Source organism: Caretta caretta, chromosome 14 (assembly GCF_965140235.1).
Source record: "Caretta caretta isolate rCarCar2 chromosome 14, rCarCar1.hap1, whole genome shotgun sequence".
Classification (NCBI taxonomy): Eukaryota; Metazoa; Chordata; order Testudines; family Cheloniidae; genus Caretta; species Caretta caretta.
In genome coordinates this window covers 38,923,551-38,940,792 of record NC_134219.1, presented here as the reverse complement: position 1 = coordinate 38,940,792, position 17,242 = coordinate 38,923,551, and the positions used below count along the sequence as shown (strand labels likewise).

General features: G+C 51.6%; 1 protein-coding gene across 5 annotated transcripts; it reads left to right on the top strand.

Annotated features, from left to right (window-relative positions):
• Nucleotides 1-321: 321 nt before the first annotated feature.
• LOC125621571 (uncharacterized) lies at nt 322-15,556 on the top strand. Of its 5 annotated transcripts, none has more exons than XM_075119830.1 (6): nt 322-695; nt 3,357-3,430; nt 6,667-6,806; nt 9,550-9,676; nt 10,755-10,868; nt 11,241-15,556. In XM_075119830.1, the coding sequence occupies exons 3-6, from the start codon at nt 6,699-6,701 to the stop codon at nt 12,353-12,355; spliced, it is 1,464 nt and encodes a 487-aa protein (XP_074975931.1). In that variant the 5' UTR covers nt 322-695; nt 3,357-3,430; nt 6,667-6,698; the 3' UTR covers nt 12,356-15,556. The 5 variants fall into 5 exon arrangements, with proteins under 5 accessions (XP_074975931.1, XP_048674562.2, XP_048674563.2 ...); XM_048818605.2 differs by having other exon boundaries at nt 323-695; nt 11,238-15,556; XM_048818606.2 differs by having other exon boundaries at nt 323-695; nt 2,684-3,430; nt 11,238-15,556.
• Nucleotides 15,557-17,242: the final 1,686 nt, after the last annotated feature.

Sequence of the window (17,242 nt, the reverse complement as noted above, 5' to 3'; positions counted from 1 at the left end):
AGGGCCCTGCCCCCCTCCCCCACTTGGGCCCTGCCCCCCTCAGGGCTCTGAGCCCCCGGAGCCTCCTGCTCCCCCGGGGCCCAGCTGACAGCTGCCCCAGCCAGCCAAGTGTGGCAAAGGACGCTCTACCCTCCCCGGCCACCGCTCTCTATGGTGTGCGAGCTTTTTTTTTTTTTTTTTTTTTTTTCCCCCTCCTCCCCTTCACCGGAAGTGGCTGCGAGACAATCTATCCCCCACAGACGGGCTCCCCCATGCGATGGTACGTGGTCATGTGACCGGAAGTGGCGTCAAGACGCTCTCTCGCCCCTCGAGAGGGAAGCGGTCTTTTGAGCGGAAGTGCCCGCCGGACGCTCTCTCCCCACCCCCTCTCCCCAGCACTAGAGTATAACGGCACGTGACTGGAAGTGCGTGCGAGACGCTCCATCCCCCTCTCTCACGGTCTATGGTCTAAGGACATTGAAGCGGAAGTGCCTGCGAGACACTGTACCTCCTGCCCTCTATGGTGAAAAGGTCTTTGTGCGGCAGGCCCTGCGAGGCGATCTAACCTCACGGACGCGCCGCTCTGCGGTGCCTGCAGGACGCTCTATCTGCACCCAGCGCCTCTCTATGGAGTTTAAAAAAAGACCGGAAGTGAACGGGTGGGACGCGCTATCTCCTGGAAAGGGCCTTTTCTCTATGGCCTCTCTGCGGGAGGGGTATGACGCTCTGGCTTCTGCCTCCCTCTAGTCTCTATGGTCAAAGGGGGCGGGAGCTGACGTTCTGGGGGCGGGGCTGGCATAGGCCCCGCCCTCAGTGGAGTGGGAGGAGCCACTGAGGCCATGACGGGGGCGGGGGGCACTTAGTGGGGGAGGTCAGAGGCAGCCCTGGGGCTTGCGGGGGAAGGTTGGAAGCAGCCCCTGCGGTTGCAGCCCTGCAGAGCTGTCTGCCCCTGGCCTGGTGGTGGGCACTGGGTCAGGCCGACGAGGGTGTTGTGGGGCCACGAGAACGAAGGAGCTGAGAGTGGGGGGACGCTGGTTGTGGGAGGGGCTGGTGAAGGCGTCTGGGGGGCCGCGGTCCGAAGCACTAGGGTCTCCCTCTCACCGCCTACGGGGCAGGCATTGGGGACTCTGTGAATCCTGCTGAAGGAATCATATCCCCGGTGGGCCATGGGATCAGGGCGCAGTGGAGGCTGGCCTGCCAGGGCTTCCCTCCCCCCGTAGGTGGCTGCAGGTCCCCCCTACTTGGCATTGGGCCTGTGTCCAAGGCAGATCTCCCCAAAGGGGATCCATCCACCACACCCTTCTACAGGGCAGCAGGGTGAGGTGTGGGGGGACAACAGAGGGATCCCCTGAGTCTGGGAAGAGGTCAACAAATGTGAAAACAGGAAAAGCGTGTGGGTACAAGGTTCAGAATTAGGGATCCAGAGGGGGCTGCCGAGCAGGGGAGTCCGGAGAGTGCCCATTGGTCTTTGAAAGAGTCCAGGGAGCTGGGGGATGCCAGCCACAGGAACTCTGCCTGGAGACTGGAACAGACGAGTAAACGTAGGTCAGCCCCGCAGTCACAAAGAACACCCACCCCTGCCCAACCTTCTCGTCCTCAATGGATAGATGGCCATTTTAGCCAGGGCGAGGAGAAGGGCCCCAAGACGGCATGGGGCCGCGGATAGGGGGTGAACAAATAAAGAGGTGTGAGGAAAAATGCAGTCGGGACCTTGGCAGGAGGTTCTGGAGGAGATGAAAAAGGGTCTGCAACCAGGCCTGCTGCAAATACTCGTGCAGCAGGATCTCCTTGCCACAGAAAGAACAACTGTGGGAGGACTCTGTAAACCGTGTCAGCATCACATCCATGCTAACAACTCCATGAAGGAGCTTCCAACTTATATCCCCAGTGGGCTGTGAGATCAGGGTACAATACAGGTTGGCCCACCTCCGCAGGTGACAGCAGGTTCCACCACATGGTCTTGGGGCGGAGCTGGCTGAGTACCCGCCTCTCCCAAGTATCTCACAAGCGGAAGCAGGTGGGAGATGCTCTGTGCCCCTCACCTTGTAGTCTATCTGGTGCCTGCAATGGGGAGCTGGATTATCTAGCCCCCATCTCACTGGCCTGGGAGGTATCCAAGGGGAATCTCTCTCCCCAGCCAGAGGGGGTGGGGATAGTGGGGGAGGGGTCTAGTGGAGGGTAAGGGGCTTGTATGGGGAGGTGAGAGGGGATTAACAGAGGGGAGGGACTGGATGGGGAAAGGGCTGGTTGAGGGAGGGGTCTAATTGAGTGGGTGTGGTTTGTGTATGGAGGAGGGAGGGGTTTCAGTGAAGGACCCTAATGGTGGGTGGGAACTGTGCAGAGGAAGAACTTATGTGAAGGTTCCTCATGGGGGGGGGAAGGGGCAGGAGCAGGAGCCTGTAGGAAAAGGGGGTGGAGTAGAAGGAGAAATGGGGACTAAATCCCCCAAGTTAGAGGAGTGAGAGAGCAGGGGAAATAAAGAGGCCAAAGCAAAAGGAAGAGCATGATGGATTTGAAGCTGCATGTAATAGTCTATGAATTCGACATGCTCTGAGTACTGTAGAGAGGTTTACTGGTTGCAGATGTTGGGTTAATTCAATAATCGAGTGATCAGGACACTCCCCAGAAAGATGGGCAATACACAGATAAGAAATCCTCAGCAAATGGCCAGGACTAACCATAAGATGTTGCCTTTGTCTCCCAGTGGGCTGCAGAAACTGGTTTGACCAGCTTCAAGAGACTTAAGTAGAACAAAGAACTTTGAGTGAATTAAAGGGCAACCCAGCGAATGGAAGGAACACTTGAAGAACAGGGTCTGCTGGTGTACAGGCCTGTGTTCTTAAAAGCACAGCATCCCAATGCCAAGACAAGACAGCTGTTCCCTATCAGACATGATGTATTGAGCAGCAAAAGGAGATTTGATCCAGTAAAATATTTTACATCCACCCACTGACAAAAATTGCAATAGTCATACATGATTTTAGTGTTAAAGAATCCCTGATCAATGTATCTGTCTGCATAAAGCCTCCGAGGAGCTCACAAATTTGTCTTACCTGGTGTTCTGATTGCCTGAGTTGGACTGGGATTTTTTGTTAATCCACTGTTCATGGAGTTTCACTCCTTTAAATTGGTGACTTTTACAAATGCTATTTTGATGACTCTTAGCACTTCATCATTTCCCGTCATTAACATGGTGCAGATGGTTGTCTGTGTGTTCATTCATTTCTGTTTTCATAGCAAATAATCATTGAAAATATAAATAGTTACTAGTAGTTTCAGCAGTCACCTCTCACAGTGTTTCGAGTGTAACACATCCTGTTTGTATGGCAGACAGCAGTATGAGGTTTTAATGCTAAATTTTTGTTCTTTTTACCCAGTTTATTCTTTGGGATCATATGACTTCAAGGCTGATGCTGATTATGCAGTGAATGCTTCTCTTTCCCGAGCAGAGGTATTTGCATCTGAATGTCCCCCTCCCGCCCCATTCATGTGGATGTAATGGAAATAAAAAAAAAACAAATTTTAAACTAAAGGAATTAACAGAGGCTTCAAGCCCTTCAATTCCCCTTATTCAGGGCTTGTCTACATGGTGTGATGCTAAAAGTGTGAAGTTATTGCGCCGTAAACCCATATGGATGATCTTGTTCAGAAGTAAAGTCATGTTAGTTATGACTATAGCAGTCATGGCAACCATAAAAGATTGCAAGAGTCCTTCCCAAAAACACTATTATTCATCAGACCTTTGATGTGTCCAGAACGCTTACAATTTTTTGAATAGTCCAGGTATAACCCACATTTGATTTTTCAAAAAAGAAGGAGTGAAGCAATGGGGCACTCATCTTAATTTCCCTGAGTGTTGCCCTGTGTGGAAAAGTCACTATGATATTTCCCAGATCTCAATTTTGGCCTGACAAAATTGCAATAAATGGTTTACGGTTGAAATTTAAGATGATCTCGCCTCTTCTCTCTACTGGTCAGGGTATCTGTTATGACCAGGAGAATGAAGGCTGGATAGTGTCATCATGGTAGATCCTCTTGTGCGCACAGATGGTGTTGGCTTGGCTGTACAGGGATCCCCTCTATAAGCGATGTATAGAAATTCTTGTCCCAATAGAATTAACCAATCGATCCACATTTTTAGTGCTCAACTGTAAAATTCCTCTTTGATCTCAGCCTCTAGCTGCTCACTAATCACATGTCATATAAAGCATACCTGTTACTATGTACTCCCTGGGGAATTTTTCTCACAAACACAGCATTGTCTCTGACACCTTTCTGACATTTTCATGGTAATATTAATGACTGCGATATCTGCCTAGGTGTTAGGACACAGCCTGAGAGGCTGTAATAAAAATATTTTCAGCTCACTTAACACATTGTGGTGTTGCATCTCAGCCCATGGGCACAGTGCAGGGCCCATCACCCAGCCCAGAAACACCCAGAAATAGGCTGTGATTGCCCTTACGAGATATGCTCTGTACTTTGTTTCTGAAGCTGTGTAGGATGTTTTCATTGTAGGCAAACCACCTGGCAGGCCGCTCCCTCTTTACTCACCTGACCGATAAGCTGATCAGACATCAAGGGGGGGAAATATTATAAACATATCTGCTTAAGACAGCCCTGTGATATCAGCGGCTGCTCAGTGCAAGAGCATGCCCATGTGCTGACAGCGCTGAGAAGTGTTTTGAGAAGAAGGATGGAGGATGCTGACATTCTTATGCAGCACTGAAGAAGCCAGGTGCACACAACTGCACGTTACGCCCACATTATAGAGACCCCAGGCAAGATTCACAAAGCTCCTTAGATGCCTAAATTTGGGTTTCGGGGCCTAAGTCTCAAGTTTTGGCTCCACAACTATTCCCACAACTCCTGTCAAATCATCTAGGCTCCTAAACTCACCCAGTGCCTACATTTTCAGGGAAAAAGTTCCTTTGGTGCCTGCCCCTGGGTGGGGGGATATGAGGGGGTTTGGGCCCAGGGATGGCTTAATCCGGCCCTACAAATAACTCCAGGAACCTGGCGACAAAGCACTGACAGCTCCATGACCTGAGCTAGGGGAGCAGAGCTGGTAGCTCCGGCCCAGGGCTGGTAGCCAGGGAGTCTGGTGTGCAGACAAGAGACCAGCTCTGACCCACCTGCTCCCTGTGCCCATCTGTTACCAGAGTGGTCACATACAGTCAGTGTCATCGAGAAGCATGCTGCCTGCAGCTCCAAGCTCTGGGCAGCCTCTCTAGGACCAGCACCCCCATCACCTCTGTGCCCCCATAGACAGGAACAATCTCCATAGAGGCCCCCCGCCCTTCTCCCCCCTCCCCAGGACATTGACGTCTCCTTTAACTAGTCACTGACACGGTGGCTTCTATGCACGATGCTGCCTAATGTGGGGAGAAGCTGCCCGTGCCCAGCGGAGGTGGGTCCCCAGGGGGCAGGGTCTGGGGCAGGCGGTTGCAGCGCGGTGGGTTGATCGCTAGGACCCAGGAGCGGCTGGGGGGCGGCTCTGGGGGGAGGATCGCGGGGTTCAGCCCGGCCCAGGAAGTGACTCGCAGCCGCTGCGGGGACTCTGGCTCCCGGCGAGATCCCCGAGCCCCGGCGGCTGGTGCTGGGAGCCCGGAGCCCGGGCTGCAGCCGGGAGAGGGGAACCTCCAGCCGGGCCCTGCCCGCTGCTCCCCGGGAGCCTCTCCCAGGGCAGAGCCCCCAGCCCGGCCAGGGCCCCTTCCCGGCCCGGCCCCTGCCCCGGGGGCCCCGCTCGGAGGGAAGGTAAGAGAGACCCGCCCCCCCCCGGCACCCCCGGGCTGCTCCCCGCGGAGCCGGCTGCGATTCCCTGCCCCGGGCCCGGGAAAGCTGCCGCCAGCTCCCGGTGTGCGCGGGGCGGGGGGAGCCCGGCCGGGCTGGGGGCTGGGACAGTGACACCTGGGGGTGGGAGCGGGAGGGGGCTGAAGAGGGGCGGGGGGAACAGGGGTGTGTGAGGCCAGGGGCAGGAGGGGGATGGGATGGGGGCAGGGGGAGGGGGCTTTAAGAGGCGGCTGAGGGGGGCTTTAAGAGTTGTCCAGCCTGGTGGGGACTTTCTCCGGTGCCGGAGCCTGCAGATGAGGGGAGAGACCCTGGGGGAAAGGGCTGGGGCCTGGCAGGACAGTGACTCTGCACAAAGGGCCCCTTTCAGGGACCTGCTGGTGAGTTTGTGGTAGATGGGGAGCGAGTCCCAGAGCTGCTGCCTTCGGTGACACTCCCAGGCTCACACTCCTTCTAGTAGACTGGTGTGGAGACAGTAAATCAGGAAGTGTTATTTACTCCTTCTCATAACACAAGAACTAGGGGTCACCGAATTAAATTAATAAGCAGCAGGTTTAAAACAAACAAAAGGAAGCGTTTCTTCACGCAACGCACAGTCAACCTGTGGAACTCTTTGCCAGAGGATGTTGTGCTGGCCAAGACTATAACAGGGTTCAAAAAAGAACTAGATAAGTTCTTGCAGGACAGGTCCATCAATGGCTATTAGCCAGGCTGGTAGGGATGGTGTCCCTAGCCTCTGTTTTGCCAGAAGGTGGGAATGGGCGACAGGGGATGGATCAGATGATCACCTGTTCTGTTCATTCCCTCTGGGGAGCCTGGCATTGGCCACTGTCAAGACAAGACACTGGGCTAGATGGACCCTTGGTCTGATCCAGTGTGCCTGTTCTTGTGTTTTAGACGAAGTAGCTGATCTGTGTACAGGAGAACAAATGCCCAGAAGAACAGGACAGTCACTAGTTGTCCGAGGCAGAGGGGAGGAGAGAAAACGAAGGAGACAGAAAGGGAAAGAGAAGAGACTGAAAGGGGCAGCAGGAGCGGTAAGTGAGGAGGGAGGTTCTCAGCTCCCAGCCCTGGCCTGATCCATTCCCTGCATCCCCCTGGGCAGCCTGACTCTCCTGGGAACAAGGTGAGGAGCTGACAAAGGGAAAGTTCCTGCCCTGGCCGAGCTGCTGGATGCGCTGCCCTTGGGGCCAATGTCGGGGGGAATCCACCAACGCAGCTCCTTTGATTCTGCTCTTTTCTAGTGTTTGGCTCAGACGACCTGTTACGGGGGGTGGGGGGGGGATTTAAAAGTGTCTCGTGGGGGTTCAGTGCTGGTGGGAGGGGCTGGGTCTGTGTTGTAATAAAGTGACTGAGGGTTTTCCCAGCATGTCAGAGTCCAGAGCATCTGTCTGCAGGGAGGGAGCCTGGGGGAATCGGGGTGTGAAATAGACTCAAGCCCCTTCTGTAACCTCCCCAATGGCCCCTCTCGCCCTGACAGCCTGACGAATTACGTCTATGTTTTGCTCCAGGTCCTCCCGTCTATGTTTTGCTCCAGATCCTCCCGTCTTCCAGGGGACAGGGAAAGGAAATGGCTGTGTTGGAGCCAGCTCAGGGAGGAGATTTTCAGGGAGCTGCAGGGGGGATTTGTTGTAGAGGGGGAGGGGCAGGAAACACACTGGGTGAGGCAGGGAGGGGACAGGGTGTGATAAAGCTGCTGGATCAACCTGGGCCTGATTTTCTGAACAGGCCCATTGGTGGGGGTGGGGGAGAAACATTCCCCCATTTCTGAAACAGGAAACACCACCCGGGGCAGGGCTGGGAAAAGTGACCAGACTCCCAGTGCCGGAGCCTGAACCCACTGGCCAGAGGCTACTGTGGTATTTTGATAGGTCCATAGATTCCAGGGACTGTTTTCATCATCTAGTCTGACCCACTGTATAAACCAGGCCTGAGAACTTCCCCAAAATAATTCCTAGAGCAGATGAATAACATCTGATCTTGATTAAAAACTTGTCTGTGATGGAGAATTGGTAAATTCTTCCAATAGTGAATTACTCTCACCATTATAAATGTACGCTTTATTTCCTGTCTGAATTTGTCTAGCTTCAGCTCCCAGCCCTTGGATTGTGTTATATCTTTCTCTGCTAGACTGATGAGCCCTTTATTAAATATTTGTTCCCTCTGTAGACTGCAATCAATTCACTCCATAATCTTCTCTTTGTTCACCTAAACAGATAGAACTCCTTGAGTCTATCACAATAAGGCAGGTTTTCTAATCCTTTGATCATTCTCCTGGCTCTTCTCTGAACCCTCTGCAATTTGTCAACATCCTTTTTGAACTGTCAGTACCAGAACTGGACACAGGATTCCAGCAGTGCCTGCACCAGTGACAAACACAGAGGTAAAATAACCTCTCTAACACCTACGCAAGATTCCTCTGTTTATACATCCAAGGATCGCATTCGCTCTTTTGGCCACAGCGTCATACTGGGAACTCATGTTCAGCAGATTATGCACCATGGTTCCCATAGAGTCACTGCTTCCCAGAACGGCATCCCCCATCCTGGAAGCATGGCCTACTGTCTTTGTTCCGAGCTGTATATGTGTACATTTAGTCATATTCAAATGCATATTTTTTGCTTGCACCCAGTTTACCAAGTGATCCAAATTGATCTGAATCAGAGACCTGGCTTCTTCACTGTTTACCAATCCCCCAATTTTTCTGCCCTCTGCAAACCTGTTTAGTTATGATTTTGTTTTCTTCCAAGTCATTTCTTAGAAATGTTAAATAACGTAGGGCGAAGAACCAATCACTGTGGCCCCCCACTTGAAACACCCCCTTGATGTTGATTCCCCTTGTAAAATGACATTTTGAGACCTATCAGTTAGCCAGTTTTTAATCCATTTAATGTGTGCCATATTAATTGTGTATCATTTGAGATTTTGATTCAAAATGTCATGTGGTATCAAGTCAAACGCCTTACAGAAGTGTAAGTATATTATGTCAACACTATTACCCTTGACAACCAAGCTTGTGATCTCATCAAAAAATGATATCAAGTTAGTTTGAAAGGATTTATTTTCCATAAACCCATGTTGAATTGCATTAATTACATTACACTCCTTTAATTCTTTATTAATCAAGTTCCTGCATCAGCTCCTCCATTATCTTGCCTGGGCTCAGTGTGAGGCTGACAGGCCTATAATTACCCAGGTCATCCTGTTTACCCTTTTAAAAATTGGCACAACATTAGCTTTCTTCCAGTCTTCTCGAACTTCCTCAGCACTTGAAGACTTATTAAAAAATCAACATTAACGGTCTAGCAAGCTCCTCAGCCAGCTCTTGTAAAACTCTTGGATGCAAGTTATCTGGATCTGCTAATTAAAAAACGCCTAGCTTTAGTGGCTTCTGTTAAACATCCCCATGAGATACTAGTGGAATGGAGAGAGTGTATATGATGAGGCTGTACCGTCTGTTTTCCCCCCAAATATGGAAAGGAATCCATTGGGATTCCTGACCCTGTCCCCTGCTCAGAGCTCTGCTTCCCGTATCAGCCTGTGGCTGGCAGGCGTGTGGGAAATAAGAAGTCTGTGCCTTCCTCCATCTGCTGGGGGGACAAGGAGCTCTCACCTTCTCCCCACCCCCTGAAGCCTCCTGGCTGCTCTGAGCACGGTGGGCTTGGAATTCTGCTACTCTAGTCCTCCGAGAACTTCTGGGTTTTTGCCTTCCTCCTGTGTGACTAGTGAAATAGTGGCTGGGGCAGCAGGTGCTGAGTGGGGGGACTCTTGTTGTTTCAGATGCCGGTGACCTTCGAGGAGGTAGCTGTGTATTTCACCCAGGGGCAGGGGGCTCTGCTGGACCCCGCCCAGAGAGCCCTTTACAGGGACGTCATGCAGGAGAATTACGAGACCGTCACCTCGCTGGGTAAGGGATTCCCGTCCCCTCAGTTATTAGAAGCCGTGGGGTCTGCGTGTCTGAATCTGGTCAGGTTCTTCCTGGTCAGTTAGATTAGAGGGGAATGGGTCCCATAGTTCACAGCTCCAGTGTGAGAGAGGCTTGCATCTCCATCCCCTCCAAAGCGGTCAGGGAGTCGTAAACCCAATGGACATGCTAATTCATCCCGATCCCTCCAGCTTTCAAGGGGGCAGAAGGCATGTATTGTCCTGGCTCTGTTAACTATAACTCACATGCAGAATCCTTGTTGGTCTCCTTTCCCAGGAGACCGAACTTGACCTAAGAGGCTCCTCCAAGCATCTGGGAAATGCACTGAATTGAAACTGACCCTCCTGCCCCATCACCTACTTTGAGATTAAACTGCATTCCTTTGCCATTCGTGTTTTTTTAAAAATTCAGCTGCCTGTTGAGCCCATCTGCTTCAAAAGCCTCCAGCCCATGGTGCACATAACAGTATACATCTTGTGCGCAGGTGCTGTTGCTCTGAGGCTGACTCGGGAACCAAGGATTTTGACATTGGGGGTGTGAGACTAAGGCAGGAAAAAATGTCTCTCACCTCATATTATGCAATCTAGATCCCTGGTATCAATAACAGGCAACCCCAAAACTATCACTATTCACCATGAGGTGCAAAGAGGTTACTGCAGTGCAGCTTTTTGATTACATTGATGAGTCTGAACTGGATAACTGCTCATTGACTTCAGTTTCCGGGTTTATGCTAATTGAGTCTTGGTGGTAGACTAGCTCCATCCATGGGGAGGGCTCTGGAGGTTTAGAACTAGGTAGGGGTTTAACCCCAGAGCTGTGTCTGCATCAGCAAATCCCCCAGTGTGCACAGACCCTGGAAACTCCTCGTGCGGGGATGGTCTCCCACCCCCAATGTCTGCTTCTCTCAAGGGGGCTCAGTGATCATGCTTCCATCTGTTCAGATTATTCATGCTCCCAGCACAGTGTGGGGCCAGGTTAAATTCCGGGAATGTTCCTTGTGACAGATACTCTCCCAGTATTCCATACACCCTGATCTTGTCTGATTTCACCCCCCGAGCAGGATTTCCCGTTCCCAAACCTGACCTGATCGCCCGGCTGGAACGAGGGGAAGAGGCGTGGGTCCCGGATCTCCAGGCCTCTGAGAAAAAGGAGGTCCCGCGAGTCACCCACACAGGTGAGGAGTCAGTGAAATTGACATAGAAACTGTGTGGTGAGTGAAGGAAAAAGCTGAGACTCCCAAAGATGTGCTGTGAACAAACTCCCCCAGGTCTGCCCCGTCTCACCCAGGTCAGGGCTGTAATCAACAGGTCGTGCCTCACCATGACAGATATCACTCACAGCTTCCCACCCATCCTTTAGCTGTATGCAGTTTCCTCCCCAGCTTTACTCCCCTAGGAGTGTTTGGGTGGGATGTGGAGGCAGAATCCAATGTCTCCAGCTCCCCAGCAGTCACTGTGTGGTGTTTTCCCTCTTTGCTGTTCCCCTTTTGGTCCCTTCTCCCCGGCACAGGCAGTGACTCCTGTCTGGATTCTCTCTCTCCCAGCAGGTGATGAGACCGTGAGTGAGAACAAGGAGGTGACTTGGCAGGTGGAACCAGAGAGGGCCTTTTTGAGAGGAGCTGAAGGGAATTTTCCCCAGGGCTTGGAACAGGGAGAAGCCTGGGGAAATCGGGGTGGGTCAGAGAGGCAGCGGGGAAACCAGCCAAGGAAGAAAGTGGATGCATCAGTTCAAGGTGGGGGAAGATGCACAGATCCCAAGGAAACCACCGCCCAGCAGACAAATCCCAAGGATGAGAAACCCTACAAATGCCTCGACTGTGGGAAAAGCTTCAGTGTGAGAACGAACCTTATTACGCATTGGAAAAACCACACGGGAGAGAAGCCCTATAAATGCTTGGACTGCGGGAAAAGTTTCCGTCAGAGCTCACACCTTATTACACATCAGAGACTGCACACGGGAGAAAGACCCTATAAATGCCTGGAGTGTGGGAAAAGTTTCAATGTGAGATCGGCCCTTATTGCACATCAGAGAACTCACACGGGAGAGAAACCCTATAAGTGCCTGGACTGTGGGAAAAGCTTCAATGTGAGATCAGCTGTTATTAGACATCAGAGAATCCACACGGGAGAGAAACCTTATAAATGCTTAGATTGTGGGAAAAGCTTCAGTCAGAGTTCCAGCCTCACTAAACATCGGAGAACCCACACGGGAGAGCGACCCTATAACTGCCTCGTGTGTGGGAAAAGTTTTAGCGACAGCTCGTCCCTTATTAAACATGGGAGAACCCACACAGGAGAGAGACCCTTTAAATGCCTGGACTGTGGGAAATGTTTCAATCTGCGATCAGCTCTTCTTGCACATCAAAGAACCCACACGGGAGAGAAACCCCATAAATGCCTGGACTGTGGGAAAAGCTTTAGTCAGAGCTCAAACCTTGTTACACATCAGAGAACCCACACGGGGGATAAACCCTACAAATGCCTCCACTGTGGGAAACGGTTTAACGTCAGTTCAGCCGTTATTACGCATCAGAGAATCCACACGGGAGAGAAACCCTATAAATGCCTGGACTGTGGGAAAAGCTTCAGTCATAGCTCAAACCTCACTAAACATCAGGGAATTCATGAGGGGGAGAGAGCCTATAAGTGGGACATGTTTTAATAGGAAGTCAACCCTTAATACTCATCAGGAGACCCCCAGCATGGGAGAGAGACCCCAGAAATGTCTCTGTTGAGGGAAAAGTTCGATTCAGAGATCAGCCCTCGTTACGCATCAGACAATCCACAAAATAGAGAAACCCCATAAGTGCTTGGACTGTGGGAAAAGAATCAATAACAGCTCAGGCCTTACTTAATGCTGGAGAACCCACATGAGAGAGAAAAACCTTGAATGTGGGGCAGGCTTCCCTTAGTTTCTGGCAGCAGCAAATCCGTGCAGGGAAGAAACCACTGAGATGTCCTTAGCAAGGCAAATGCTCCAAGTGGAGCCAACACCATGTCAGACATCAGAGACTCCTCCCCACATGGGAGAATTTCTTTCAGGGGCCTAACTAGGACTGGCCATGGGGACAAACCCATTTCCTCATTCCCACACACATCAGGGGCATTTGGCTCCCAAGGATCCAGCTGCCCATCACTGGGGTGAGGATCCAGCAGCAGCTGGTCAGTGACCCTCTGGCTCTGCCTGGTCTAAGCAAACCCCAAGCAGAGGAGGAGCCCTCATCAGCCCCTCCTCCCTGCTGCAGCCCTGAATGCTGAGCTGATGGGCCACAGATGGGGGAAGGGAGAGAGAGAAACTCCTCCAGCCACTCCTTCTGCCTGGCTGAAGTTCCCCCCTCTCCCTTCCCCTCCCAGATGGGATCCCCCTGCCATGGAGATGAGGAGAAGGGCACTTGGGCCAGGCCTCACCTTCACTCTAGACCCCTGTCTCCATCCCCCATCTTTCACCAGCCCCTGGGCTGGGCTCCCCCACTTACCTGGAGCTGTTCCCTGCAGGGGGAGTGTCCCTGGAGGCTGGTAACTCCTCCCTCCCCAAATTCCCCAAGGCGCTGGGCTCTGGGGCGCCAATCGTTAAGGGACCAGGACGATGGGTTATGGGGAAGGGACTGAGGATGGAATGGTTGGAGCTGGGAAGCAGGGGGAGCTGGGTGCTGGGCTATCGAATGTTTGGGGATCATGGGATAAGAGGCGAGGGAGAGCACAGGGGTAGAGAGGTGCTGCCTCTCATCACTCACCCCTCTGCCCCTTCTCTGTGTTCAGACAGCACCACTAAGTGGGACTGATTCCCACAGGGCCTTTTGTGGGAGGCCTGGAGATACCACCTCTGCCTTGGCAGCATCAGCCTCTGAGCGTCCGCCTGTGGTAGGAAACGTGGTCAGGATCAGCCAGCTCGTCTCCTCTGACCCTCCCCCATTCATCCTACCCTAGATTCACCCAGAGCATCTAATTCCTTCTGATCCTCACCGTTAGCAGATTTCAGGGTAGCAGCTGTGTTAGTCTGTATTCACAGAAAGAAAAGGAGGACTTGTGGCACCTTAGAGACTAACAAATTTATTTGAGCATAAGCTTTCCTGAGCTACAGCTCACTTCATCTTATGCACAATTAGCAGAGTGACTGTTAGAGTCACTAAGTTCCCCCTTTGGGGGTAGATTCTCTCGCTCCCAGCTAGTCTCACCTTGATCCAGGCCGTGCTGGCAAGCATTTCTTTTTGTACATTTTCTCTCTTACAGACGAGAATTAAATGGAGTCTAGAAGAGTAGGAGCAAGGATAGTAAAGGGTAGTGTTTTAGGTGCTGTGCTATTTGAGAGCGATGGGGTGAGTCCGAGGGATTCCCTCCTTCCCCCGTCACTGTCATGCTCCATCCTTGACGCAGCAGTCTCTGTCCAAGCTTTGGAGAATTTTATCCTCTCCCCATTCTACTCCTCCAGCTCCCAAAGTGTCACTTACTACAGTGCCCCTGGCTCTCCGTGCACAGGAATCACACTTGGATGCTAAACCAGACTTCTGGAGGTGAAAGTGTCACCGACCTGGGCCAGGGTGGGGGAGGATTCAGATGAACCCCAAAGCACAAACTGAGGTTTCTGAGCTTAAATCCCTGTTTCCATCTATTGGTAAAGTGGCTTCTGGGCTTTTCAGAGCCAAGTACAGATCATTTGTCAAGGGGAAGGTTTTTGTTTTTGTTTTTTTTTCCTGTTTCGTTAGGAGGATGGCAAAATGTTGTAACTAACACAACCGAATAGCGAGGAGGCGCTGAGTGAAGCAGGGTTAGCCAGCTCAGAAGAAAATGAGTAAATTTGTTCTCCTGATTGTGAATCAAGATTCTCTGGAATTTTGCTTTCTGAATGTGAAAGTGCTTCATAGCCCCCCTGTATCGTGGGGTTTTCTTTCCTGAAGGTGTTGGGTCATGTACTTTGATATTAGTTTGGTTTGACAGGATGTAGCTCAGGTGTATTGGGGACGTGATGTGGCAAATGACCATTTGCCAGAATAGTCCTTTCCTATTTTCACCTCTATCCCGTCGTGCGATTTTCATGTGGTTTGAACAATGCCAATTGTCAATATGTATCCGCACAAACAGAGGGTGAGCGCCAGATTTACACTCCCAGAGGCAGAGACTGAAATGGAGAAGGAAGTTACTGCCTGATCCCTGCAACGATGCGAGATAGAGTCAGGAGGGGGATGGAGTGGGAGGTGAGGGGTACAGAGCTGGAAGACTGCACATTTCGCTCTTGAGAGCCAGACCGCCAATACTGATAACTGTGAACTTGCTGCAGCTGTGCTAGAGAGAGACACAAAATGTCCTATGAGTGCCATGGGAAGACGCCCCTGAAATCTAAAGGGCTAGGAATGATGCCCCAAGAGAAAAGAGGTGGGGAGAGGGCAGCGTCTCATCGTTGCTGAAAGGACGAGACTAGACAGATGTAAGAAGGAAGCTGGGGAAGTCACGAGGCCTGAGCTCCCCAGAAGCCAGGCTGACCCCCATCAATGAGGCCAGAGGGAGAGGAGGACCCTGAAATTTTAGTTCCTCCCCTCCCCATCCGCCGCAGAGTCCTGGGTGCAGATGAGAGAATCCCTCTGTGCCCCGCTCACCCCACACTGCATCCCTTGAACCTGAGCTCGTGGGGTTTCCTGTTCTCGGAGCATTTACTCTTGTGACTGGATCTCGGCATCGCTCGCAGATTGTCTGTGCTTTTCTACCAGTTTTAACTTGTTTCTCTTTCCCTGGTGCCTGCGGGAGCAGCACAGTGCTGGCCTGGGACAGAAGTGGACCGTGCTGAGCCGGGCTCCGGGCCCTGGCTGGGGAGGTGGGTTTAGCTTGTATTTCTCATTTGGAAATGATAAAGCAGAACATAGTTTCTCAACCTCTCAGCATCTCTTGTCGTGAATATTAATCAAAATGGGCTTTCATGGAAGCCTCTTGGAGGTGTTATTTCTCTTTCCCTGAGCACCACAGACTGCAGATGCGAAAGCAGCCAGCTCTGTGGGATTTCAGAGTCTTCTAAGGCGAAAATCCATCATCTGCAGGGAAAATCCCCACTGGCTGTCCTGTCCCATTCACCCGCCTCCTGCGGAAGAAGAGTCAGTCAGGCTGGGGAGGCATTTTTTTGAACCTTGGTGAAGCAGCTATGGAGAGGAATGATGATAACCTGTTCTTTAAAACAGTGGTTCTCAACCAAGGGTACACATATCCCTGGGGGTACGCAGAGGTGTTCTGGGGGGTACATCAACTCATCTAGATATTTGCCCAGTTTTGAAACAGGCTACATAAAAAATACTAGTGACGTCAGTACAAACGAAAATTTCACACAGACCATGACTTATTTGTACTGCTCTATATGCTATACACTGAAATGTAAATACAATATTTATATTCCAATTGATTCATTTTATAATTACATGGTAATGATGTAACGATGAGAAAGGAAGCAATTGTTCAGTACTAGTGGCTGCAACACTTTTGTATTTTTATGTCTAATTTTGTAAGCTAGTTGTTTTTAAGTGAGGTGAAACTTGGGGATACGCAAGACAAATCAGCCTCCTGAAAGGGGGACAGTCATCTGGAAAGGTTGAGAGCCACTGCTTTAAAGCACATTGAAATCCACCGATGAAAAGTGCTATCTGAGAGCCAGGTATTCCGATTTATTTTTGGCCGCACAAAGTGAGGCCCTGCGCTCAGCGTGATGGCATTTGTCCGTTTGGACGCAACGCAATAACTTTCAATTGCTGCACCCAATCAGTTCTAACGTTTCAGGGAATGTACCTGGCAGCCCTCAGGAGAAGGCTGCTGGGTTCGGTGAACGTCGGAAAATTCTGAGGGGTAATGGTGGATGCATGGGGCTCTCCAGGCATCTGGTCCCTAGCCCACTCTGCTTCAACCAGTGAGCAATTGTCGAATGTCTGGTGCATGGCTGCCACTGAGCCCTGGAGGGCTGAAGGGACTGTGATGTTGCAATACCTAACTTTTAGGTGTCTAGAAAATCACTGAAACAACCTTGGGGTCTGGAAAGGCTGAATTAGTCAGCTAAGCTCCCTGTACCGTGCATGGGGAAACTGAGGCATCTAAGGATGGGATCTACAAAAGCCAGCATGTTAGGCAGGGAGCTGCCTAAGCTAGGCGATGAGAGATGCTGATGTGAGGGGGTCCCTCAGTCTCTCCTGCGAAACCTGTCACACTTTGCAGCAGTCCGACGGAAAGGGGCCTTCCCAGGCAGGTGCCCCAACCCCAGACTGCAGAGTCGATCTCTTGCTGTGGCTCAGTGAATGTCCCACCTGGGCTGGGCACAGCACAAAGGGGCCTTTGATGAAGGTCTCTACCCAGCACAGACCCTGCCGGGGGACAAGCAGCTGCTCAGTGTGGGCTCCCAAACCCCAGTGGAGGAGGCAGCAGCTCATGACCCAGGACAAAAAACAGAGACAGATGGAGTGCAGTCTCCTCTCTCTGAGCAGGGACACAACAGCTCCTGAATTGCTCCCCCCACTCCTCTCCCTGCCAGACCCCAACCTTGGAGGAGATCAAGCGTAGTCAGGGCTGGATTAAGGCATATGCT

What these genes read in the sequence shown, in the direction of transcription:
- LOC125621571 (XM_048818605.2), top strand. Translation starts at nt 6,699, where the DNA reads ATGCCCAGAAGAACAGGACAGTCACTAGTTGTCCGAGGCAGAGGGGAG. An exon ending in TGAAAGGGGCAGCAGGAGCG is followed by an intron (nt 6,807 to 9,549) that starts GTAAGTGAGGAG and finishes TTGTTGTTTCAG; the next exon opens with ATGCCGGTGACCTTCGAGGA. An exon ending in CCCGCGAGTCACCCACACAG is followed by an intron (nt 10,869 to 11,237) that starts GTGAGGAGTCAG and finishes TCTCTCTCCCAG; the next exon opens with CAGGTGATGAGACCGTGAGT.